General features: G+C 57.0%; 1 protein-coding gene across 1 annotated transcript; it reads left to right on the forward strand.

Moving 5' to 3' along the window:
- Positions 1-1,280: 1,280 nt before the first annotated feature.
- LOC122385213 lies at positions 1,281-25,764 on the forward strand. The gene is made up of 3 exons (XM_043373333.1): positions 1,281-1,413; positions 18,737-21,409; positions 23,686-25,764. The coding sequence occupies exons 2-3, from the start codon at positions 18,842-18,844 to the stop codon at positions 25,129-25,131; spliced, it is 4,014 nt and encodes a 1,337-aa protein (XP_043229268.1). The 5' UTR covers positions 1,281-1,413; positions 18,737-18,841; the 3' UTR covers positions 25,132-25,764.

The following is a 25,764-nucleotide window of genomic DNA, read 5'->3' on the forward strand; positions in this document are numbered from 1 at the left end:
GAGTACCGCCCCTCTCCCGTCCCGCTTCACGACTCATGATCGCATCTCTGCGAACAAAGGCGGCGACAACGGGCCGGTAACGGCGTCAGGATAATCGGAGCGGGCACTAGTCACCCCCCCCCCCCATCCCTCGCACCCCGTCCCCGCCTGTCCCCTCGCGACTGCGCCGGAAGGGGGGGGGGGGCGCCGCGGAGAGGGGTCCTCTTTCACGGGCAGGCGCCGCCCGAGGGCGCTAATCCCGTTCATTATGACGTTTTTTTTTGTCCGCACCTCAGAGATAGGATGGCCAGATGCGAGAGGCCGCTTCAGATGACCGGCTTAGCGCGGTGATCATATTTTCTGCCGAGAGGCCAATGTTCATGGGAACACGAGGGCAATGCGCAAAAGTTTCAGTGTTCTACCTACGTAGGGTGTCAACTTGTAAAATCTTCTTCAGCTTTGTCCGTTCATATGCTTCCTTTAGGTAGGCTAACAGCTTACTTACCCATGGCTGCGCCATTTTTATATTACCAATTGATATTGTTTTATTTTATTTGCATTATGCATCTCTTACCAAGACCCACCTATATGATGGTTGCTCTATCGCGAATAACGTTTTGCTTTGTTACTGCCCTCACCCGTTTCCATTTTATCACCGGTCACCTCCAAGCCACACAAACACAGTCTATTTTTTCTGACGTCGCCGGGTTGGCGTGTCGGCATTTTGAAGTGCCATCACATGCTCGGCCTACCGTACTGTTCTGCTTTGCAAAATAATATTGTGACGACTGATGACTATTTGGAGTTGTAGCCTCGCGTATAGCAGACACGATGCGTTGTTTGTTTGATGTTTTTTATACCGCGACCGCTCAGCTGAGCATTGCCGCCCTCCTCGCCTGGGGGTACTCTTCTGTTATGACTGTGTCGGAGGAGTTCAGACGTGTGTCAATGTGTTGTGTGTCATCCCGTCCGGTAAACTATCCCCTCCATACCCCCTGTGTCTGTGTGACACAGGGGGTATGTATCCGGCAATGTGTTGTGTGTATCCGGCAAACGAACCCTCCATCTCCCCATGTGTCTGTGTGCCATCACTGCCATCCGCCCTGTGAACGGTGTCGTCTCCGTTCTCCGCGGCGTCTCTAAAATCACCCCTCTCCTCTCGTCCAGCTGTGCCGCCCTTTACCCCACCGCTCGTCTCCGTGGGCCTCCGCCTGCGCCGGCAGTCGAGGAGCCGGGGCGCATGCGCAGTGTGTCCGCCACCGACTCCAGTGTCCGGCGGCGGCAGTTGGTCGGTGGCGTTCGTTCCGTGGGGTGCGTGTCGGCTGCCGGTCTGCGAGGATAACCGACTGCCGTCTCCTGACGGGCTGAGAGCTGCACAGATACAGCCGGATTGGTCCCCGCAGGAGGCTCATCAGAGAGAGGACACTGAGAAAGGTGAGTCGGGCGCACCGCGCTCGTCACGGATGTCCCGACTGGAAAAAATGCACGCTCTCGTCGAGAACTCGAGCGTAGTTGGGTGTTTGCGCCGAAAATTTTCGGCGTACTTCGGCGTAAATCGACGGCTTGCGCCGAAATTTTCGGCGTACTTCGGCGTAAATCGCGAAAAAAACGTCCGGGGGGTGGCACCAATCCCCCCTCGGCCGGCGAGGGTTAAATGTCTTCGGGAGTTAAACATCTTAAATATCACTTATCTTGTCTCGTGCTCGTCTCAGGGTATTTAAGTCATGTTCAGTGAACCTGATTGCGACTCTCCCACGGCGGGAACAGTTCAACGATCCAGAGTGAGGTTATGGATTGTCGGATCCCCTAGTTCAGATAACGTATGCTATCGTGTGCGTATTGACCGTTGTGATTCCTGTATTTCCGGCGTGTGGTTTGTGAGCGGACGCTGGCAATCGGTCCCGCGTGGCCTGGTATCTGCCCGATCCCATCGGCCGTGCTTGCACCACGCCTGTTGAAGGCCCCGTCAGGCGTCAGTCACCGGCTGGGCACTACTGCTGATCAGAGCCGAGCAACAAAATAAAGGTTACGTTATGGAACATGCCAGTGAGTTTGTGAGTCAGGATATTTTGTGATAGCGAACCCTGGTGCTCGGTCCCGCATGGCCTGCTGATGTCTTTTGTCTGCCCGATCCCGTCGACCGTGCCAACAACCGTCTGTAGACAGTAGTCACTGGAAGACAGTCACACACACACGCCATCCCCCCCCCTCGATGAAAAGTGCGTGGCTACAGCCTGCAGCCATCAGTAAGCCTTGAAAATTTTCGGCGCATGAAGCATGGCTTGGTAAAATAATTTCGGCGCATAAACCCTTGCGCCGAAATTTCGGCGCATCACCTCCGCCGAGAACTTCAGCGTAGTGGAGGCATTTTTTCCAGTCGGGAGTCGGATGTTTCTTTCGACTTAGCGGGTGATGCATTGGCATGGCAGGTATGGGATCGAACGTGTCAGAGATTTGAAGGGGAGTCAATTGGTCGGAGACTCTGCAGTTGTGCCAATCCTTTATATCCTTGGGTACAAGTGATGAAGCATGCTAATTGTTATCACAGGTATTCCAACGGATCAAAATATCGTGAACTTTCATGTTGATGCACGCCTGCCGCTCGGGCTTGTATAACAACTTTCGACATAAGATGTCTATTTATGTATATGTTAAAAGGAGCGACTTTATATGCGAACATATTGCGTATAGGACGTTTTGTTACGGGACATTATTTAGGTATTAAACGGCGAGTAGGTAGAAGAATTCTTTTAAACGTCGAGCCGATAGGCGAGACGTTTGAAAAATTTGTTCTACCTACGAGCGGTTTAATGATTTTATCCCGTTACGCCGGTATCTTGCGGGCGCTTAAAGGTAAAAAATACGTTTCATGTAAAAATACGACATATTGCAGACTAGACAAAATGTCTACTAGACGTTTAACAGTTTGTTAAACGCCTAGACGTTTAACAAATCATTTAAACGACATCTGATAATTTTCTCTCTTTGCACGTGAAGCAATAGTAAACCTGTCTACGGTGCGGGATAATTTCAGATAATTGATAGTTGATTATCCCGCACCGTAGACAGTGTTTACAATTGTTTCACGTGCAAAGAGAGAAAATTATCAGATGTCGTTTAACTGCTTTGTTAAACGTCTAGACGGTTAACAAACTGCTAAATGTCTAGTAGATATTTCGTCTAGTCTGAATTATGTCGTATTTTTTTATATAAAATGTATTTTTTTACCTTTAAGCGCCCGAAACATATCGGCGGTACGGTACGGGATAAAATCATTACCTAAACCGCTCGTAGGTAGAAAAATCTTTTAAACGTCTCGCCTATCGGCTCGACATTTAAAAGATGTGTTCTATACCTACTCACGGTTTGATATATAATATAAGGTTGCCATGCATAGGCACGGGTATATCAATATCGTTTTGTGCAAGCAGAAATAAGAACAATTGAAATTGGAAAAGGATTTTTTTTTTAATTATCTCAATTCGTTTATTATGTAAAATTGTTTTCAACAGCGAGAGTACGTGACTAATAATTGGCAAGTTGGAATAGCGTTTTCATGATTCCTACGATGTTTTCCCTTGGCCTTTGCTTCATTTCTTGGTTCGTGGTTTTCCATCACAGACAAACGAGACTGTTTAGCTGTAGGCTCGCCGTTCAAAATCGGCGCTCGGCTGGGAAAGACGGCCCGATTAGCGCACGACGCAGGAAGTCCGTGGGAATTTGTCCAGTCATTTCACTCCGGTCTGGAGCGGCCTCTCGACTGCGGCTACCTACTCGGTGACTCACTCGTCTGACGTGGCCTCTGCCAATGGTCCGATTGGTTCTGATCGAGATACAGATAATGGATGGCTCCGACAAATGTCTCAGCGTAGTAGTTTGTTTTCCGAATGCGATTTTCTGGATAATTAAGGCCGCTGTCTTTCTTGATGTTGATAAATGCAATATTTGATAGGTGTTTCGGTTTCTAAGCTACAAGGCACGATCCTTTCCGTAATTAATCGATGGTATCGAAGCAATTGGGTAATCTTTGTTCGGATATTTTAAAAACCCTGGGAAACTTTCCTTGAGTTCCAGCCTACAACGAATCATGAGAGTCAATATCGGGTGGCCATTGTTTTTTTTCTATTTAGTTGTTTTATTTATTTATTTATTTATTTTTAGAATGCTTTGGGAATTAAATACCTACTCCTTGACTGTTGGGGTAGGTATGCTCGGTATGCTCTAATGCGCTAAATTCAACATACGAAATGAATAAAACGTGACTTTTTCATTCTTGAATGATAACACTGATTTAACAGCCTGTGTGGTCATGCATGCACGATACTCAATCGCTTGCATGTTCATGCAAGTGCACAATGCAAATGTTTACGGATTAGAGTCACGTTTCACCATGGATTACTTCATTGTTGTGTCCATTTTTAGCTTTGCCGGTGCGCTCGAACTTCGGCATGCAATATTGCATTGCACAAGGCGTGCAGCTCTGCACTCGGCGCAGGGGCAGTGTTAACTAAGGCTGCTTCCTGTCATCGTTAGATATGACGGTCACACGCTACTGACTGGTCATTGGGAAAGTCCCCAACTGACCGGTCAGTGGTAACATTCAGCCAACAGGTCAAGCAGCCCGCACTGACTGGTTAGTTGGGACAGCATACGATATCAATTGCTGACCAGCGGGGACAGGACAGGCCGCGATGCTCACAGCTCAGTAAAAGGCCACGTCCCGGCTCTCCTCAGCTCTCCCGATCTCGCGTTCTCCGGTGGCGGTCAGGACACAATGTCGGCCTTTCCACCCACCATCCGCCCACTCGCTCCAGCTCACTGAACCCTTCAGGCCTCTCTGATATAGCCTGTATTTTCCCGCAACACTACCCCCTTCCCGTCGGACCACCGTCTTCACCGGTTCATGACGCATTTATTATCCCCTGGGGTACCCCATCCCCGCTCTACCAGACTGGCTGTGATCTCATTCTCAGTGGCTGGCGATCTCTGCTGGAGACGGCTTGTCCACTCCAGCTGGAGTTTCGGCTCTCCAGGATCTCGGTAACTGGATGCCGTGAGATTCTCAGCGGGGTGCGACTGTGGGTGCGGTCAGCGGTGTTGACTGCGGTGTGCCCCGTGCTAAGTGCACCGTGACGAGTCTGACCAAAATGTCACGCTCTGTCTGAGTCTGATCAGACTGTCACGGCATATGGAGTTGCCCACAAGAATCAGAGTAAACAGGAATTAGGCCGGGTAGTTACAGCAGAGGTGATAACACCAGCACTTCTCCGCTGATTGCACTTGTCGCCCCTCTGAAAGGCCAACATCGATTCCTCCTTGATTTATGTCCTCTTCGGCCTCTTCTCCATCTGTTTCACCGTGATTCCGTACTTGGCAAGGAATTTGCACGCCTTCTTTGTCACCCTTATCAAGATATCTCGCACACCTTTTTTGCCACTTGCGGTGTGGCCCTGCACCGGTGCACGCGTTCGGTCCCATATCGCGAGGTGCCTACTGCCTGTGTCATGCACCATATATACGAACAATGCACCACGTATGTATGTACGTACGGCTAGAGCCGTCAGTCGGTCATTTTCACCCCAACGATATCACCCGGGTCACGATCCGATCCAGTGCTGACGGCACGTGACACGACCATCCTCGGCCACGAGTTAGCGCGTGCATGGCAGGGGTTTGGCCCTGTAGGTCACGACGGCTGGGTGGAACGGCCGGCATGGTACCCTCGGAACCACGACGCAGATGGTTACGGTTGGTCTTTGATGAGTCGTGGGATGTCAGCTCAGGACAGCGTCCGACTGGTTGTGATTTCAGAGAAGAGAATCCTTGTTGCCCGTGGCTCTCTCTGCTTTGGAGGCCCAGGCGGCTGATCGTCCCCTCGCGTGCCTGGCACAGTTTGCACGGCGCTGTCCGGCCACTGGCCATGGGAGCACACAGCAGTGCGTGACGAGGGGGGTGGGCAGTGGCGTGTCCTTCCACGAGTGCTATCTGAGCTTCCGTCTCCGCCGGCCCCGCGACATGGCCGCTCCGGCCTCCGGGAGTTACTGCAGGTCAGCCGTCAGCTCCAATCGGCTCGGATTTCCCGAGATTAGACCTGCCGGCCGCCGGTGCCTAGTTTACGTCCGGTGCCTTCCGATTCTGTTTCAGCGCTCTGTCATTGCGACACTGGGCGTGCCGGCCGGGCGCTGGATTCCCGCCGGTGGAGTAACCTTCCGGTGACCCGGGTCACGGACGGGGTCTGATCCGGCGCAGGGTGGCCAGAGCCGCTGACGATGGATCGCTCCGCCCGACAATCATTCGGTCTGAGATCAGATAGCGCAGTGAGCGGCCGGGTGGCTGCACCGTGCACAGTTCTCAGTCAGCGCGGGCCGGCCGTAGTTCAGCACTGGCTGGCCGTAGCTCAGCGCGGCGCGGCGCGGCCGTTTGTTGCCGCTGCAGCCGGGGAGTCTCGGCTCAGTCACGATCCCCGGCCCCGCAGACAGCCGCCGGCGGCTCTCTGGCAGACGGTCAATCAATATCACGAGCCTCCACACTGCCAGCCGGCAGCTAACGGCACCGCTGAAAATCGTTCCGGGGGATTTTTATGAGCCACAGCGCTGTGGTTTCGCTCCCAGTGCGCTCCTATGTCACAGTAAGTCCATGGCAGTGTCGCTCGATAAACAACTGGCGGCGCGACCGTCTGGCGACTCGTGATGCCTGTCTGGGTTTCAGAACAGCTTATGCGCTGCAAAGAATGTACTGGTTCTTTCTTTATATACTCGTACTACCAGACTTGTGACAGCTCAAGAAAAAAGTGAGCTCGCTCAGCTCAACTCCGTTTTATCCGCTCCCGCTCAGCTCCCGCTCAGTTTAACACGGCTCAGCTCAGCTCACGCTCCGCTCAAACCGGCTGTGCTCCGCTCACGCTCAGCTCAGCTCAGCTCAGTTTCCGCTCAGCTCAGCTCAGCTCAGTTTCCGCTCAGCTCAGCTCAGCTCAGTTTCCGCTCAGCTCAGCTCAGCTCAGCTTCCGCTCAGCTCAGCTCAGCTCAGTTTCCGCTCAGCTCAGCTCAGCTCAGTTTCCGCTCAGCTCAGTTTCCGCTCAATTCAGCTTAGCTCAGTTTCCGCTCAGTTAAATTCACGCTTAGATCGCTCAGTCGTTCTTTTTAAATCGGACATGCTTAACCCTCGCCCGTATAGGGGGGGGGGGGGGTCGAACGGACCCCCCTCTGTTTTTCGCGAATAACTCGCGTAAAAAGCGGCCGATCGCGACGAAACTTTCAGTACCCTCGCGATAATCAATTTTACACCTATCCTGAAAATTTCATGACCCTGACCCTAATGACCTTTGACCTGTGACCTACTTTTCGAGACCATGTTTGGCCGGAATCGCGATTCGGCGTATGTCGGCTCGCATTAGCCGCGCGTTAGCAGTCTTTTTGTGGTTTCAAGTGTTCAAACATGGCATATGATGTTGCTCCCATGCATTAGGGTGGGTGTCAAGGTCACCGGAAGGTCAGGTCAGGTCATTGACCTTTGATGACCTCGGTTCACTTTTTCGAGTTTTACATGTTTCTAGGCTAGTTTTTGGAGCTGAATTCGAATTTAGCAACCATTTGAACATTTACGAAGCAGTTTTGGTGCCTTGGTAACATGTTTCGAAGCTGTCAGAGGCTACTACGAATACCCGGCAAAATCCTTACTGGTTGACCTGACCTGACCCGACCTGGCCTCAATGCATAAAGACATCATCAGTGATCATAACTAACATGATATTCGTGATCAGCACCCCGAAAAACCCCATAGCAGCCACGTTTTACGACGTTCTAACAGGTCCCGATTTTCCCGACTTTTGGGTCATTGACCTGACCTGGAAGGTCAACCGATAACCTAGGACCTTAAAATTGGGTATCATCGGCTTCCTCTCGTCGCGGGCAGCACGCTCGTTTTTTCCGCGAAGCTCTAGCTCGATCAGGGACGAAACGGCAAGGGGGGGTCCAACGGACCCCCGCCCCCTTATACGTTCGCGGCTGGAAAAACACCAATACGGGCGAGGGTTAAAAAACAGACCAACTCTTGGCGCATAAGTAAGTCTCCTCTAACAAGGAGCGAGGCAACTTACACAATGGGCAAAAGAGATAAGCTCATTAAGACCTTGAGACTTTGCGAGTCGTGCGTCTACTTGGACTCAGACTATAGTTAGGTACATGAAATGGACTGTTCTTGGCAGTGTTATCACATGTTATCAGAGTGTGCACCCGCGATGTTAACATAACATATAAGTTCAAAATATACGAACGAAAAAAGTCTGGACGAAAAAGTTTACAGACGAAAAAATGTACAGACGAAAAAATGCCAGACGAAGAAAAGTCGGACGAAAATCTGCTAGACGAAAAAAACGCCATGGAATCATCTCAACTAGGCGGTGTTTCACGGCCGAGAGCAGCACGCCCACGCCGCCATCCGCTCTTGGCACCCTGCCAGGAGCTGACGTTACATTTTGGGGTAGTGTTGGAACTTGGAGATAAGAGTTTGTTTATATCTCCATGGAAACCCCATTTGACACGTGTGATAGCAGCGTGCTGTTATCAGTGAAACCTTGAGTGAAACCAAACACCACCCTGATCTCAACCAAGGCAATGTCAACACAATTAGAATTCATAGTCGGCGTGTGAATAAGGGAGCTTTTCCCATATTATGGACATCAGAAGGTGAGAGTTCCAGTTAGCGCCTCTGCCCCACCCCACTTTCAATAGGATATGGTTGCTTAGCCCACATTCAACCAACGAAGAGGAACATTTGCTAATTCCTAATTGTAAATATTTTATGCAGAGGTAAGAACCCTTATCGATAAAATCAATTTAAATAACTGCTTAAATAACAAAGTGAAGAATGCTGAATTGTACATTGCGGAGCAGAGTGTCAAGGCGAAGCATCAAAGCCTGACAGTAGGTATTCATCTTGCAGTCAGACTTGAAACTTGAGACTGGCTGTATTAGCCTGTAAATTGGCCAAGACCCTGGTCTTCCAATTTCCATGCAACATGGATGAAATAAATTAAGCTTGATTAGTGATTAATATTGATTTCTTTAGAGTTTTGATATTTTTAAGTGCGATCACGAAGGCAGTGTAATTGCTCACTCCATAGCTAGCTCATAGCTGAAGCATCAAATCCTGAGTTAATTTCCAAGCATGAACTGAAAAGAATTAGAACTGGATCAGCTCAGCTCAGCTAAATCAGCTCAGCTCAATCAGCTCAGCTCAGCTCAGCTCAGCTCAGCTCAATCAGCTCAGCTCAATCAGCTCAGCTCAGCTCAATCAGCTCAGCTCAGCTCAATCAGCTCAGCTCAGCTCAGCTCAGCTCAGCTCAGCTCGCTCAGCTCAATCAGCTCAGCTCAGCTCGCTCAGCTCAGCTCAGCTCAGCTCAGCTCAAGCTCATTCAGCTCAGCTCAGCTCAAGCTCATTCAGCTCAGCTCAGACAGCAGCTCAGCTCAATGCATTACAGAGCCGGCTCAGCTCACAGCTCAACAATTTGGCAAAATGTTGAGCCGGCTCATGAGCTGAGCTGATTTTTGAGCCGGCTCAACTGAGCTGATCACAAGTCTGCGTACTACTGGTCACAAGACACCCGTTTCCGTCAGGCATTATTGAACGGTCACATGACATAGCGGGACCCGGCCACAAACACAGCTAATCCAACCTATCGCCCAGACCTTCCGGCGCCGACCAGTCGATCGGTGTGGGGTCACCGGGACCGGAAGGCCACCGGGTCGCGCCGAGGTCAGCCGGGTCGACCGATGACCCCACCCCGACTGGGCGTGACCGGCCGGCCGACTGGCGACCGCCGCCGCCCACTGTCCAGTTTATTTCCGACAGAGGCGTCCGCGCGCGCCGACAGTGACCGTGAGAGTCGAGTACGTGACCTGGGTGCGGCCGGCGCCGAGTCGGTGACCGGCGCACGTGCCGCGTGTCACCCTGCTGACATGACGGGAAGGAAGTGTTCTCAGCGGTAGGCTGATCCGGGTGAGCCCCTGTAGTGGACGCGCGGGATTGGATGGCCGAGTGAAGTGTTGGTCTTCGTCGGCAGGCCACATTTACAGGGACGGAGGTCCTGCGTGCTAAGTGGAACTGCCTCTTTACGTGACGCATCAGGTTTCCACTTTCCGTCCGTCATTGGATGACTGCTCTAAAAGTCTGAATCTTGTTGAACAAAACAAGAAAAGGTTCAGAGGACAAACTAACCCACGGGTTGCTAGTCCGTTGATGGCATGTTGTTTCGAACTATTTAAGCTGCAAGTGCGAACCTGCAGTTGAGCAAGCGGAGTGTGTAGAAAGTATCGTATCGCTCGCGCAGATGGGCGGCCTGCGATGGGACCAGGGGACCATATTATGTGCCGGCTTGGGCCTATTGAAGTCGAACGCGATCGCTTTGTTCCGGAATAATGCTATGAAAAGTCGCATACATCACCCTTTGAGGACCCTCCGGTGCCCGGTTGGAATTGGACCGTACCGGCGCACATATTAGGCCGTGCGACTGCGATATACGCGGCCGCCATTCGAGGGCAATGGGTTCTACTATGCATGCATGAGATGCTCAATGTTCACGCCGCTGGTAGCGTCTGGTGAGACGAGCTACCGTCCTGACCCGGTGGCGAATTAGTTAAAGCCGTGAACGGGTTAGGAGGCCGCGAGGGGCCTCTGTGCTGCATGCATTGACCTAACGACCACTGCCGGACGTTCAGGCTTCACAGAGACCTGACTGGGAACTGGTTTTCCAGCCTGCAACTTGGTGCGTTTCAAAAGTATGAACTGTCAAACTCCTTGCGTACCATGCTCTGCGTTTTTGCTGTGCGTTGCTTGCAGCCATCCGTATGCTCTGAAGCTGGATTAAAAAATGTGCGGATCGGCTTTCTTGCGACGTTACCGGTTGCGTGACGGCTACACACACGGACCGACGTCAGGTTTTTTCCGGATCGAAGCACAATCACTGTGCAGTGGGAATAGCAGCAAGTACCGAACGACGCTTTGGAGTCGAGTGGGCAGCATTTTCCGGGGCACTGCACACGGCCACTGCGCGTTGTCCTCGCCCCGCTGAGCCGTGGCGTGGACGGCGTTTTTAGTGGGCGAATCGGGCTTTATCGCGGGTCAGATGGCACCGGTCGGCGTGCCGTGTCTCCTCTGATCCGGTCAGAGACCACTTGTTGGCTTACGGCGCATAGTCGGACCCAGCGACCGTGAGCGCGGCCAATGGTGGTCTGACGCTGGCGAGAGACGGTGTGTGACTATACGACGTACTGCACCAAGGGCGAGCGCACCCGACTGGTCCAGTCAGCGGCAGCCGGACTGACTCGTCTCTCAGTCCGGGTCAGGACAAGGGCAGGTCTTTCTAGAATCACGGATGACGCAGAGACACGAGCTAGGCTAGTGGCACGGTCTCTTGCACTGATTTTAAGTGTAAAGTTCACCGCGCATTGTTTCCCAGTTTTCCTGCTGGCCAGTGAAAAACAGCATACGGATGACTTTGATGGGACACTCCAGGAAAACGCAGTTCTCCGAATGCCATCATAGTGCACTAGACAATGCCAGCAAACGACCGCTTTGTCCCCAAAGCTCGGTGGCGGTGGCAAAAATAGGACAAAGCCTATGACGAGATGACCACGATATGTCATTATGAGTTGGACGGTCGTGCTCGTCGGCTGCAGGATCTTCCTCGTGACTTGTGCCGTATCGTGATCTCAAATTAAATTGATATCGTAACCGGCTCAAACAAACAAGGCGTATGAGCTAATTAAGTGCTTATTAAACGTTGTATTTACAGACTGGCAGTGAGCTGTGGTACAGACAATGCATGGTTATTTGGCATTTACCGTAGTTTGAACCGGTATTCTTTGCCTATAAACGGCATGATATCGGAACCGAGATTGTCGTGACATACTTTGGCATCTTCGTCGCCTTTGTCGTTTTAAGCCGGTCACACCAATCATCTGTGTCAGAGGGATGTTCTCGGAAGTTGACATTTTGTGGGTCTGGGATTTACTTCATGTACCAATCTCTTGCACATCCGTGTTTCTGCTAAAGCCTTAGCCTTATACCATATATGACGCACCAACGAATGTCTTCCACCACTGCCCAAGGACTTGCATTATTTTCCCACGCTGCAAATAGAGGCATTTGATCGTAAACCCCATTTGATGTTTTTTATTTGGAATGCGCATTTGACACTTATTCCTAAGGTACGACAATGTTACGGAAATGCATCTGCCGTCATTGTTTTATCTCCGACGGGCAAACAATGATCTTGCCTGTCTCTCTAGTAAAAAGCAGTGCAGAAAAGCTTCTGCTTAGAGCCAGAACTGCATGTCGTTTCCTTCGGAAACTTTCCAGAATCTCGTATGACTCGTAATTCGTGTTAATTTGTCTTTGTTTATCAAACAAGATGTGCGGAGACTTGTTTGTTCCGAGCAGTGGTTCGTTGGTCGCTGCAGTGCGGTCGTTAGCACCTCACAGTTTTTACGGTGCATCATTATTATTTTTAGAAATCTCGCATCCCTCGCAAAGGTGACTGAAAACTGAGTCAGGTGTGGTTGTGTTGGGAAGTTTGAACATCTGCAGATTTCCTTTTTCAACGGTCGACTCGAACAGTCATATGGATACACGATATTCCCGTTGATTCCGGTCTCACCTTAATGATAAAAGGGATGATAGGATATCTAAAAGCGGCCGGTTTGTGGCTCCCCTTTGAATGACATAGCAACTCATCGTTATAGTCAATGCCTTGTCGATTTGTTGTCGATGTCGATTTATGGAGGTATTCCTGTTCAATATAGGTAGCTTATTAAAAACGTGTTGGTCTGGACTTGTATCGGCCTAATATTTTCCCGCATGTTCAGTTGACCGTCCACGCGGTGTCGGCATTCTCCGAAGTGGTGTGGAGGGTTCAGTGTCCCTGTCTCAGATTGTTTGGTGTAGTGTATCCAGTTTCCCTACGCACGGACACAGACCGCCAGCCCTTGGCTGTGAAAGGTGCGCGCAAAAAAATGAGCTGGAACATTTTATATGGACAAAGGATACGCCCCGGAATGCTCGCAGTCGGTGACGCAATCACTTTGTTACGGTTCAGCCTTATGTGCAATAGTTGTTCAGGTTACCATTTCGTTATTTCCGCTGGCTATGTGGACCGAATTCTCAAGACTGGCAACAGACTCCACGTTGTGTTAATGTCACCTGCAGTCTGTTGAAGCTCGTCAGCGCTCGGAGGCAGGCAGGTCCTGCCGCCGGCCGGTCGGACCCGGGGCGGTGGGCCGAGCCGCGTGTCATTGATGAGCGCTCCACACCGAGATCAAAGCTCGTCCAATCGACAGGAAGCGCCCCTGATTGAGCCGCATGCTGTCGCTGAAAACGGATTGTGCTGATGCTGACTGGAGCAGAAAATCGCGGCCCCAACGAGAGCCTTCTGGTGACCGCTTTGAAACTTGGGCAACCGTGATGCGGAAACTTACGCAATAAACCCTCGCCGAAGCGCCAATTGCTTTAGATGGAGAGCTTTTGGACCATTTGACCGCCCGGAAACAAGAGCAATGGTCAATCTCTCTAAGAAGGTGTCGCTCACTCAATGTCGCCCCCGCTGCGCACCGGCGGATGTTGCAGCGGCTCGTATCGACCTGGCCTCTGAGGTCAGTCGCTCGTCCGTTTGCACCGTGTGCCGGCCTGAGCTGAGTGCCCGCTGGGCCGCGGCCCGGCGCTCTCGGCCTCCGGACTCCGGTCGCCAGCTGCGCTCCGGAGCTGGGATTGCGCGGCACTTTGCAGTTGCGGCGGCCGCCGGACTGATTGGCTCCGCGTCGGCCGGAGCGAGCCGCTCCCGGGGGCGGACGGCGCGCGGCAGACGGTGGAGGGCACTGGGGCAGGGCGTGACGCAGGTCACCGACCCACGTCCGCCTCATTGGGCACCAGTGGCCTCTCGGCGCTCTATGGGCCGTATAGCCAAAGTGGGTGCCGCAGACGACACTCCACCCTCTCCTGCCCCTCTCACACCCTCCCCGTCTGAGGCAACCCTGTCCTATTAGCCGTTGAGTAACGAAGGAGATACCATTCCAGGGCCACCCTTTATCGTCTCGCTGGAATGACGCAGGCAGGCGGCTAGCAAAGCACTTGTCCCAGATCTACCGACCCCCTCGTGCGTCAGTTATCTGCTCCTCTCGTGCGTCAGAACTCTGTCCTCTCGGAGAGGAATGGTCACGGTACGTGCACAATGCACATCTGCTCGGCGCGGTGCAGCGTACACACGTTCGAGTCGCATTTCTGGACACGGTCGGCCGCCCACCTGCGATGGGGCCATGCCCGGCCGGTGACTGGTGACGTCATCGACTACGGGCCAACCACGACCCACCCACGGTCCGCCGGTCAAGGGCAACGCTGCAGATTGGGCAATGTATTGAATGGGCGAGATTTACACGTATATCTCAGCTCTGTCCCTCGCGTTATCTTGTTATCCTGGAACCTTTGATGTTTCATTTACGATAGATACAATGTTGGTTGTTGTTTTCCTTTTGTAATCGTCACCTCTGACCGATACGGGTTTGTCCTCCTTTTGCCGTGCAGCTTCCGGTCGATTGCCTCAATACGCCTATCTTCGTTATCTACCAACCACACTGGTCGTTTGCCAATGCCTTTCTTGCCGGTACCAGTGCCCGTGTTTTTACTCTTGTTGACCGTAATCAGGGCATCTGTCCGGCTGGCTTCTCGGTAGTCGGTATCCCAGGCTTCTCCACGACGACGGGGAGGGAGCGGAGCGGGGAAGAAGGAGGCGCTCTCCCCGTTTGCGGTGCTCCTGATTGCCCACTGCACTGCGCCTAACGATGCCGCCCGAGAGCCGCGCGGTGCGTCGAGTTCGTCTTCGCTAACGAGCCCCTCCCCCCCCCCCCCCCGTCTCCAACTCGGCCTCCCCCGCCCCGGTACACAACTTGCCCGATTGAGTATTGTGCCGACCACCCACTAAGTTGCTGCTGCAGCAGCGGCGGTGGCGGAGTCGCGGCGGCGGCGGCGGCGGCGGTGCGGCGCCCGCAAAGTTGGTGTTTGTCACGGGCCGTGGGCCGCGCGGCGGCTGTGTCGGGTCGCTGTTTATGGCTCCGTGCAGCGTCCCGCCCTGCTGACCAGCTGATACAGCACACAGTGGTATTGTGGCCTGTGGGCTCCCCCTGTCAGCACGGCGGCGGGCGATGAAGGTGCTGTGTCAGTGTAAACGTGGGGTGGTGACGTGGAGTGGCTGGAGTGGTTAAAAGTGGTGCGTGTGGCAATGGGAACCTGTCACAGCAAAGATGATCCATTGAGTTGTGGAGAGTAACACACCGAGGTGTTAGCGACACTCCTAGAAGCGCGCCTCTGTCCACACTCAAGGGGTCGGAGGTCGTGTGACCGAGCGTCAGACGGTGAAAGAGTCGTGGGCTTGAGGTAGCACCTGCGTAAGGGTCGTGGGACTGGGCGCACGAGTGGTGTAAGCCCGCAGCCAGGTCCGTACGCGCGAGTCGCCCTGCGACCTCACAACGGTTTACGCTCCGTGGACCAACGGTTTCGCGTGTCGTGAGGTCTGCGTGTACGATCCACCCCGTAATTAGGCGTCCGTTTTATCCATCGTCTGCCTCAGATTATCCGTAAAGATCAGCGGCACAATCAGACCTAATCGTGGGTAATCACCGTCGCAGTCGGCCGCGACGACCTTGAAATCAGCGGCGCCGTCGCATCCCGGGCGAAACTTACTGTTCCGTCTCTATGTTTGGTGCGTGACAGCGGACTTCTTCGGTTCTTGGTTCCACAGTTCATTGCTCTCGGGGTCAACTGCACGCGGGCGGTAAAGCACGTCCGAGCGACAGGAAAATTCCCCACTTTCATGCGTACGGCGGCGGCGGTGATTGCCATTCCTATGCGGCTGTCGGCCGGGCGGCCCGGGCCATTCTGTCGGCCCATCTGCCGCACATTGACCTGCCATCGCTCGGGGCCGGGGCCGACCGACCGCCGCGGAGAGCCGGCGAACGCAGAACGTGCGGCTGACGCTCGGACGCGGCTCTTCAGACCGCGCATCGATCGGTGGTCCGCGCGCGCGGTACACCATGCCACCGACCCGCGCGGGTCCGAGCGGCAGCGCGGTGCAGCGAGGGATGCCCCCAGCACGTCTGTGAGGGACCAGCTGCTCACTATACCCCGTGCACACAGCGGTGAGCTGCCGGTACGTCCCACCTCCTGTGGTGCCCACTGAATGGTCTCCACGACGGTCGGCGGGCGGCGGACAGCCGCTGGCGGCAGACGGTCTATAGACGCTCGCGAGCGACCCTCCCGAGCTGTGATTCATCGTGCCATATTAAAGAAAATTCGTTTGACGAGCGGTGCCATATTTTGCCGTCGTCTCGGGACGGGCGGCGGGGAATTTGTGGCGGTACGGCCCATCTCCGGAGGGATCGCGGCGCCGCCGTATGTCGGCAGCGGACCGATGACGCGGCCCCGGATTTTCAATTTACTGTCGCGGCCGCGGTGCCACCGCCGCCGCCGAAAGTTATACCGGAGCTTGCCGAGCGGCCGGGGTTAATTTTCGTCGAGATAGTGTAATAAATGGGCGGATGGAGGCGGAAAATGGTCCCATTTGGTCTGGAACCGGTGGTGCGTCGCGTCGCCGGTCACCCGTGACTCGTCCAATGTCCTCTCCTGTCACTCTGCCGATGGGACTGTGACTGTGACTTGTTACTGTGACTGTGACTCTGGCTGACACTGACTCAGTCTGAGGGGTGAGTGGACCAACAGGGGCGCACTCGGTCAGTCCGTCGTAAAATGATTGTCACCCTAATCCGGCATGGGCCAATGCGGGCCAGTGAGGGTGGACTGACCGGTATACCTATCGGGCGTATCCTACGGCCGCCGGTTTCATAATGCCCGGCTCTCCTGACCGCTGGCCCAATTATCAGCAGGCTTTGCTGGCGACAGAAAATGTGGGCAATGTAGGCACCCTCTCACACCGGCATGCTTCAGAGTGGAGTTTCGTTTTATTTCGGGATTAGACTCGGTCGCCGGGTGGGGATTGGCGGTCGTAATACGTTGCAGGGCTTCTCTGTTCGAGGCTTTGTGGATAATACGTGCGGTATTTGGCCGAGTTGTGACAGTGGCAGATGGGTTTCATGTAGTTACACGCTGACCGCGAGCAGGCATTGTGAAGGCACCTGCGACTTGCGATTCCTGAGAATGTCGCCTCACACAGTGTTTGGTCATTTTTAGAAGGGACCTCTCGGAAAACTGTGGAAGGTATCATTTTTCAGTGAGATGCAGGCGCGGATACAAGGGGGGGGGGCCATGGGGGCCATGGCCCCCCCCCCCTTGGCCGATTTTTTTCAAAAATAAAATAAAAAGTTAAAAAGCTGAAAAGGGGGCCTCCTGAAAATAAAGTGGCCGAAATCCGATGAGTTTTTTTTTTAACCTACCCACTTAGTTATTTCTTAGAAGACTAGCTGAGAAGACTTCTTTGTTAGAAGATTGGTAAAGCTTTTCATAACTTGGAGGTCTCTTATACTCACAGAGATGACCACTTTTACAGGGCCTCCTAACCTGCACAGAGAGCCTCCAAGCCTGCACAGATGTCCTAACAAACACAAAATCTCTTAGCCTACACAGAGGCCTCCACTCGCATCCGAACAAAGGGCCTCCTAGCCAACACAGAGGGCCTCCTAACTCACACAGAAGGTCTCCTATCCTGCACAGAGGGACTCCAAGCCTGCACAGATATCCTCTTCGCCAACACAGGACCTCTTAATCTCCACAGAGGGCCTCCACTCGCATCCACACAAAGGGTCTCCAAGTCTGTACTGAGGGCCTGCGCTCGCATCTGCACAGAGGGCCTCCTAGCTATCACAGAGGGCTTCCTAGTTCACATACAAGGCCTCCTAGCAGGGGCGGATCCAGAGGGGGCGATAGGGACTATAGCGCCCCCCGGGCGACTTTCTCATTTTCTTTTTTTTTTTGCAAAAAAAAGCATGATAGGGGGCCCCCAAAAATAAAGTGGACGAAATCCAGGCTTAAACTTTTGGGGGTAGGTAGGGCCCCCATCGATGGGGGGCCCCCGATTCGGAATAGCCCCTCCCTTGGCAAAATGCTGGATCCGCCCCTGGTGAGATGAACAAGTTAAGTTAAACTTGTACATTTAAAATAAAACGGTTAATAATGATAGAAACGAGATCAGCAAGAATTATCTCGTTTTAGCCTGCGCACGAATTATCAGGTACCCATCAGCGTAAAGTAATATGGATATATCGTGTAACGTGCTGTTTTACAATGGTGCGAAGTCATGTCTGGGTGCGGTTACAATGCGATAAACACCCAGTGGCATATGCTAATTGTGTCGACCTCTGTCGGAGGCCCGCTGCCAGCGGGGAGCGGCTATCATCTCGGGGAGTGCCTGTCCCCACTCCCTGAGGGAGCGGCTGTAGCTTAGGGCCTCGGTGCACTGGGGAGCAGCCCCACACCGGGTTGCCGCCTGTTGGCCGAAGGACGGCAGCTTTTTCTCGCGTCTGACGCTGCGGACGACTCTCCCAGGCGCCGTCAATGTCTCCCCGTGTTTGGTGGCGTCGCTAACACCGCGGCAGCTCTGTTGAAGTGTTTTTGTCGGTGTGGTAGCACGCCGCTCATTCTCAGTGTTGTTGACATGCCTGTGTTTTCGGGGAAGTCGTCCGAACCTTGGTTTGGTGCCGCGCAGAAACCCGTTCCGTTTGCCGGCCGGTCTGAGCCTGACGCTGTTGTTTGTGTGTTTCAGGTGGCCGCTGTTTTATCGTCACCCCGCCGGGTGCGTCTCTGACGGAGCGACTCTCCTCCCGCCGACCTGCAGCGCTGCCGTCGATGGCGACATGGTGACGCCGTCATGACGCCGGGTCGACGGAGTGCGCTGCTGCTCGTCGCATGCGTCGCGCTCGCCGCCGGCCAGACGGCGCGGCCGCCCGAGTGGCGGCCGGGGGCGGCGGGCGGCGCAGCGGGTCATGGCGCCGCCGACCTGAGGTCAGGGGTCGGCCGGCCGGCGGCCACACCCGGAGCGTCGGCGGGCGGCGGCCGGGCGAGGGATGACGAGGAGCTGACTACCGCTACGCTGAGACTGTCCGCGCCGCAGCCGGCACAGCTGACACCGACACCGACCGTGGCCTCCGCGCCCGCCGCCGGGCAGGGGCGGCACGGACCGCGGAGCGACGGGTCACCGACAGTGAACACTCCCGCCCCCGCTGGTGACGGTAGTGACGGCACCGAGCAGCCGGTGGTGACAGTGGTGCCGGTGGATGGTGCAGGGGACGGCCGCGGGGCCGGACCCGGGGGTGATCATGTCGAGTACGAGCTCGATGTCTCGACGGAGAGAACTGTGGGAGTGATTGCGCGGTCAGGGTCGCGAGGGAGACACCAGATGAAGGCGGATCTACAGCCGCAGCCTCAGCCCACACAGCAGTCGCCGGTGACGCCGACCTCCGGGCTCGTCTACTGGCCGCGGTACGGTCCGACGACGCGCCGCTCGGTGGCCGGCGGATTCATCTACCAGCGGCCGGCGCTCTCCGCGGACCGGATACACTTCCCGACTCTGACTCCCAACCGCGGACTGAACTGGTTCGAGCAACGGCTGGGCGGCCACCGCATCCACTTCCCCACGCAGTCGCCGTTCTCGGGCTACGGCCGCCGGTGGCCGCCGCGGCCGCGGCTGACCACCACGCCTCGCCCGCCGGTCCGAACTGAGAGCCCCGCGGGGCCCGGGGGAACGGAGCGGCCGACCCGGGTTCAGCACCAGCCGCCGGCCACCCGGCTCGAGCCTCCCACCTACCCGTTCTCGAGCTCGGCGCCGCCGCCGGCCCGCTTCGAACCGCCGACTGTGTATGTGCCGAGTATCCCCAGCGACCTCACGCCGCCCAAAAAGAAACACTGGAAACCACTGATGCCGGTGCCTGAGCCAGAGCCGGAACCAAAACCAGAACCAAAGGCTGAACCAGAAGCTGAGCCAGAACCTCAAGCGGAACCGCAACCAGAGGCGGAGCCAGCGCCAAAACCGGAACCGGAACCGGAGCCAGAGCCAGAACCGGAGCCAGAGCCGGAGCCGGAGCCGGAGCCGGAGCCAGAGCCAGAGCCAGAGCCGGAGCCAGAGCCAGAGCCAGAACCAGAGCCAGAATATGAACCGGTGCCGGAGCCGGAATATGAACCGGTACCGGAACCGGAATATGAACCAGTGCCGGAACCGGAATCAGGGCCAGTACTAGAGTCGGTGCCAGAAGTACCCGAGCCAGCGTCTAAGCCGGAGCCCGTGGCGGAGCCTGTGCCGGAGCCTGGTGGGGAGCCGGAGCCGGAGCCGGGCGCCGAGCCGGAGCCGACGGGCCCGGTGCTGGTGTCGGGGATGGGCGGCCACGATCTGGAGCCGTTTGCCGAGCCGATGCCCGAGTGGGACCGGGCGCGCGCCGCCTGGGGCCTGGCCTGGCCGGTGCACGTGTACGCGCTGGGCGGCCTGTTTGCGCTGCTGGCCGCGCTGGCGCTAGTGGCGCTGCTGCGCGTGGCCGCCTTCCCGCACCTGCTCTCCAAGCCGTACTTCATGACGCTGACGGCCATGGTGCTGGTGCTGTCCGCTCTGCGCGCCGCCTACCTGCTTACAGACGCCTACAACGCCGGAGGACTGTACGCGGCGCCCGTCAACTACCTGCTCTTCAACCTGCCCGTGCCGTGCCTGACGTCGGCCTTCTCGATCCTGTTCATGGCCCTGCTGAGCGCCACCCAGGTGCAGATGATGCGGCCGCGCGTCCAGTCGGCCGGCGCGCTCGCCTCCGTCATCGCCTTCCACTTCGCCTTCAGCGTGGGCACGGATCTGATCGTGGGCCTGCAGTTCGAGGGCCGGTTCCTGCTGGCGCTCTGCCAGCTGATGTTCATCTGCTGGGGCCTGGCTCTCAGCGTGACCTACTGGTACATATTCGGCACGCTGTACCGGGCGGCCGTGCGCCGTCAGGCCGAGGCGCTGCGCACCACCGTCACCAAGCTGCAGATCGAGGGCAGCGTGATGCCGCGCCGGCTGCCGCGGCCCACGCTGGGCCTGGCCGTCCGGCTGACGGTGATCGTCTCCGTGCTGGGCCTGTTGCTGGCCGTGCTACAGGCCTACGGCATGGTCTGGGTGTACGACGCGTTCGGCGTGTTCAGCGCGCGCGCCGGCGGCCCGCAGCCCTGGGCCTGGTGGTGCTACCAGACGCTGTCGCGCGCCGTCGAGCTGCTGCTGGCCGGCCTGCTGCTGTACGTGGGCTCTCAGCCGCTGAGGTACCACGAGCCGCGCCGGCGGCCCGCCTGTGCTGTGTTTGCGCTGTGTACCGGGTCGTGCGCGGGCCGGCCGCGGCTGCTGCGACCCAAGCCGCAGCAGGCGGGCCGCGCGGCCGCCGAGCTGGACTACTACCCGGCCGTCTGCAGCCGAAACCAGGTGGTCCAGGTGAGACTAACGGGCAGGGCGGGAGTGGGTTAGATATGTGCTTAGGGAGGAACGGGGTGAGGGTTAGAGAAATCTCAGAGAGTGGGGAGCGGATGGGGACGGAATGATCGGGCTTTTAGGGCGCGTCAACAGCGGGCTAATTATGCACCCATTGCAGGGATTAGTGGGTGTCGGACTAGGAGCGGGGCGCAGTGGGGTGTGAGCTGTGGGTTCACTGCGGCCGGCTGACTGCGCCGTTAGTGTGGAGAGGCCCGTTCCGGGACGTTGCTTCTGCCGTCGTGCCGTGGGCGGGGTCGTGGCAATTGAAGCCTGCTCGGTTGCCGGTGAACGGTTGAGGCCGGTCGGAACCGCCCTCTCAGGTTACGCCGCGTTACGACCGGTAGCTGAAATGACGTATGTCGGCTATGATGGGCTATGATATACTCTGCAATCGTTACGGAACGGCTGTAATAACATAATGGTGGGGCCATTTCAAGAGCCGTGTTATGGGTTTCATAGCCATAATGGCGGCCTAACCTATGATTGAACTCAGCTGTAGCAAAGAGATAGCTGTTGTTGGGTTGGGTGGCAATCAGCAAAGTGTCCAGGGGTCGCCGGGCGCATGCGAGGCGTTGACAGGACGCGCCAGTCGGCTCCAAAATATTGCCCCCGAGCAGACAAGGTCATGTCGTGACAGCTGGTCGCTTGGAGCGGTTGTTCAGTTGTCTCTGTTACAGGGGTGCCGCTATGCAATCAAGCAAATGGGTATGCTCTTTTTGTCATTCACCAGACTGTTCGCTGACGCAAAAAGCGTCTGGTATTGTTTTCTATTTGTGGCTATGACCTTGTCTTTATATCCGTCCATTCCTGTCTGGCGGTGACGACGCCGCTACCGGCGGCAGACGGGCCAATTGAGACGTGCTCCGGTTTTAGATCGGGACGGCCGCGTTCTGGAGCGCCAAACGAGCCTGCCGATATCGCGGTGCGCTCCGGTGGCCGCCCTTCAGGCGATTACGGCCAATGGATCACGTCAGGCGCGCAAAACACTAATTGCTGCCGCTCTGCCGGAGCCGGTCCGCCAGCGGCCAGAGCTAATTAGCGTTACCGGCAGAGCGGCTAGCGGAGGGGGGGGGGGGGGATCAGGTGGATACGGAGACGGAGACGGAGACGGAGACGGAGACGGAGACTGAGAGCGAGACGGAGACGGATATGGAGAGCAGGCTGCATGGGTGTCGTTTTGTATAGGCGTGGTAGGGCCCGAGCCCTACCAATAATTTTGGAAATTTAACATTATGCCTATGGCGTTGCGTGGAAAGAATCGCTTTGAATTGGCAAAAATTTACATTAGAGCCCTACCAATAATTTTCGGAAAGTGTCGCCCCTGGCAGGCTGCGTTCAGCGTAGTTTATTCTCGGTAGGGAATAAGCCACCGCGCCGCCGCCGCCGCCTTTATACAGCCATTGACGGTCGAAGCTGGGATCGTTCCCGAAACTCGTCAGTCGACGTCTCGCTCGCGGCGCTCTCACACCTCTCCGTGGTCGATCGATGTTCCCGGCCTCTGCCGGGCAGCTCTGCGCCGCCAGGTCAGGCCGCCCCGGGCCGGCCGACGCCTCCAGACGGGTCTGGTGGGTCCCCCGGGAGTGGACGGGGATCCTGTGACCCGTCGGCGCCGGCTCATCAGAGGCGGACGGCCCCGGCGGCGCGGCCACACCAAGTTGGCTCGTAAAGTGCCGCGGAGACGCGGGACGAGAATGTACCCCGCGAGACGAGGGGAGCCGAGGCGCAGGCCCTGATTGCAGAGGCCCTGCAGTCGCGGTGTGGCCGCGGGGGACGATGACGCATAAGCGATGAAATGCGGCCGCTTCGATCGGCCAATTTGTTGAATGACGAGCCTGTCGTATTGTCTCACTTCAAAGCGGCGTTTGAATGTCCATTCTCCCATCGTAACGTTGCGTAATAGGAGGAAAACGTCTGAACCTGCGTTTCCCTTTGTATCGTGGTTTCCTTGCCTTCGTCACCAGTTCCTTGCATTGTTTTCCCCATTGCATGTGTCCAGTTGGTGTTGTCAAAGTTGCAGAAAAGTGTCTGCGATTACGCGTGTGACCCCATGTGCGGTTGGTGATTGTTCTCCCCATGTGCGGTTGGTGTAGTCAGAGCTGTAGAAAAGTGTCTAGGAGTACGCGTGTAACCCATGAAACTATCAAACACTCCGCAGGTACGGGAGTTGTATGCCGTGTACTGCCCCCTGTTCGCCGCTCGGCCCCGCTCTGACCGTGCTGTCTGTGTGTGTTTTGCAGAGTGCCAGTCAGGACGGCCGGCTGGCCTACACGGACCGGCTGCCGCTGGCCGGCGGACACGCCATCTCGGTGTCGCTGCCGCAGCGGCGCACCATGCGCCGGTCGGCCTCTGCGGACCGGACCAGCGCTCCGGCCGGCTCCCGGCCCTCCTCGCTGCTGCAGCCGGCGCCGCCCCTCGTGCCGCCGCCGCCGCCCGAGCCGCCGCACGTGGAGACAACCTACCAGCCGGTACTGCGCGCGGCGGCCGCCGAGCCGGGTCGCGCCGCCGGACCCGCCTCCAGCACACTGCGCTCCAGCGGCACTCAGACCAGCGAGGAGTACACAGACGTCTGTGCCACCTACTGCCTGCCGGTCGGCGGCCGGCCCAGTTTGGACACGGACGAGCTGAGCTCGGCGGCGCCCACGCCGTCGCGCGCGCTCTGCCGCCAGGCGAGCACGTGCAGCTCGGAGAGCGCGGCGCACAGCTTCACGGTGCGTCTGTACCGGACCGTGGACGGGCCAGGCCGGCCGCGGCCGAGGGCGGCGCCGGGCGCGCCGGCCGCCGGTCCGGCCACCTGTCCGCGCGCTGCCCGACACCGGCTCAGCTGCCCGCTGCCGCCCGACGACGCCTCCGACGCCGGGCTCGGCTCTGTCGGCTCCGACGCGGCCGTCAACTTCCTGACGGACGTGTCGACCAGCGGCTCGACGTCGCAGCCCAACCTGAGCGACTCGCGCGAGTGCAGCGAGGCGGGCGTGCTGTCGCGCGGCGCCAGCGACCCGTCTCTGGACGGCTCGCCGCGGCGGCAGCGCGGCGCCGCTTTCTCGCTGCCGCTGCGCCGGCCCGCCGCCGCCGACGCCACCTCGGACGACATCACGCCCGACTCTGCCGTCGTCGTCGACTACGATGACGCGTGTGACGTCTGCGCGGGTGGTGACACTCGGCGCGGGGCTGGCGCCGAGGGTGAAGGATACCAGAGCGTCGCGCCGGCGGAGGCTGCGGCGGCGGTGGCGGCGGAGCGGCCGCGGGCCCGGCGCGGCGCCGCCCGGTTCCTGCCGGCCACCTCTGCCGGCAGCCTGCAGGAGGTGCTGCGCCGCTACCGCAGCCGGTCCGGCTCTCGCGGCCTGCTCGACAAGCTGCGCGGCAGCACGTTCTCGCTGCAGGTGGGCCGGCACGGCTACTCGCCGCTGGGCTCCACGGGATCGGTCCCTCAGTCGCCCGGTCCGCCGGCCCAGCTGGTGGACGGCTGCACCCAGACCGACTTCCCGCCGCCCTCGCTGGCCGCATCGCGCTCCGATCTGACCAGCGAGCCGGACCTGTGTGACGTTACCGAGTGTGACGTCACGGACATGACGTCATCGGCCGATGGCGAGCGGCTGCGGCGGCTTGTACTGGGAGGACGGTGCGCCGCCGAGCGACTCGACCTCGAGCGCTGCCAGTGGCCGCCCGAGGAGGAGACCGGTGTGTGATGCCGCGTGACGCCGCCGTGACGGGACGCACAGTGACGCGGCCGTCACGATTGGCGCGCGGCGCGGCCGGCGCCCCCGCGGCCGCTCCGCATGAGTGCTTTGTGAGTCAGTCGCGCGGGCAGTGATGGAGCGGGCCGAGTACGGAAGTGAGTCACGCGGATGTTCCCCGGCCCGGGCCGTGGCCGGACGTTTTTATCCCGCGCGTAGCGGTGGAAGGTGCAGCGCGGCTCTGTCTCCCGCTGTCGTTGATCTTTGTTTGGGAGTGTCGGCTGTGCGCCCCTGGCTGATTGCGAAGCATGCCAAGGTCTAGTCAGGGGGAGGGCGGCGGTGCCCAGTCACGATCTCGAGCTTGGTTTGTTGTGAGTCCTCCGTATGTATATTTCGTTGCCGGGTTTTATTCCTGGTGTCAAGCGCGACACACCATCGCCCTGTATCGCCCTGTATCGCTCCGTATCGAGCTGTATCGCCCCGTATCGCCCTGTATCTCACCCGTACCATCCCGTGTATCGAGTGTGTGTCCATGTGTATCAGATGCGCCGTTTGTACATGTTTCGTGGGCCGTGGGAGTGGCCTGAGGCCGCGCCCCGGTCGCCCTTCCTCCTTGTATTCAATACAGGACGGAGCATATACCCC

Source organism: Amphibalanus amphitrite, unplaced genomic scaffold (assembly GCF_019059575.1).
Source record: "Amphibalanus amphitrite isolate SeventyFive unplaced genomic scaffold, NRLGWU_Aamphi_draft 000211F_arrow, whole genome shotgun sequence".
Taxonomy (NCBI): domain Eukaryota; kingdom Metazoa; phylum Arthropoda; class Thecostraca; order Balanomorpha; family Balanidae; genus Amphibalanus; species Amphibalanus amphitrite.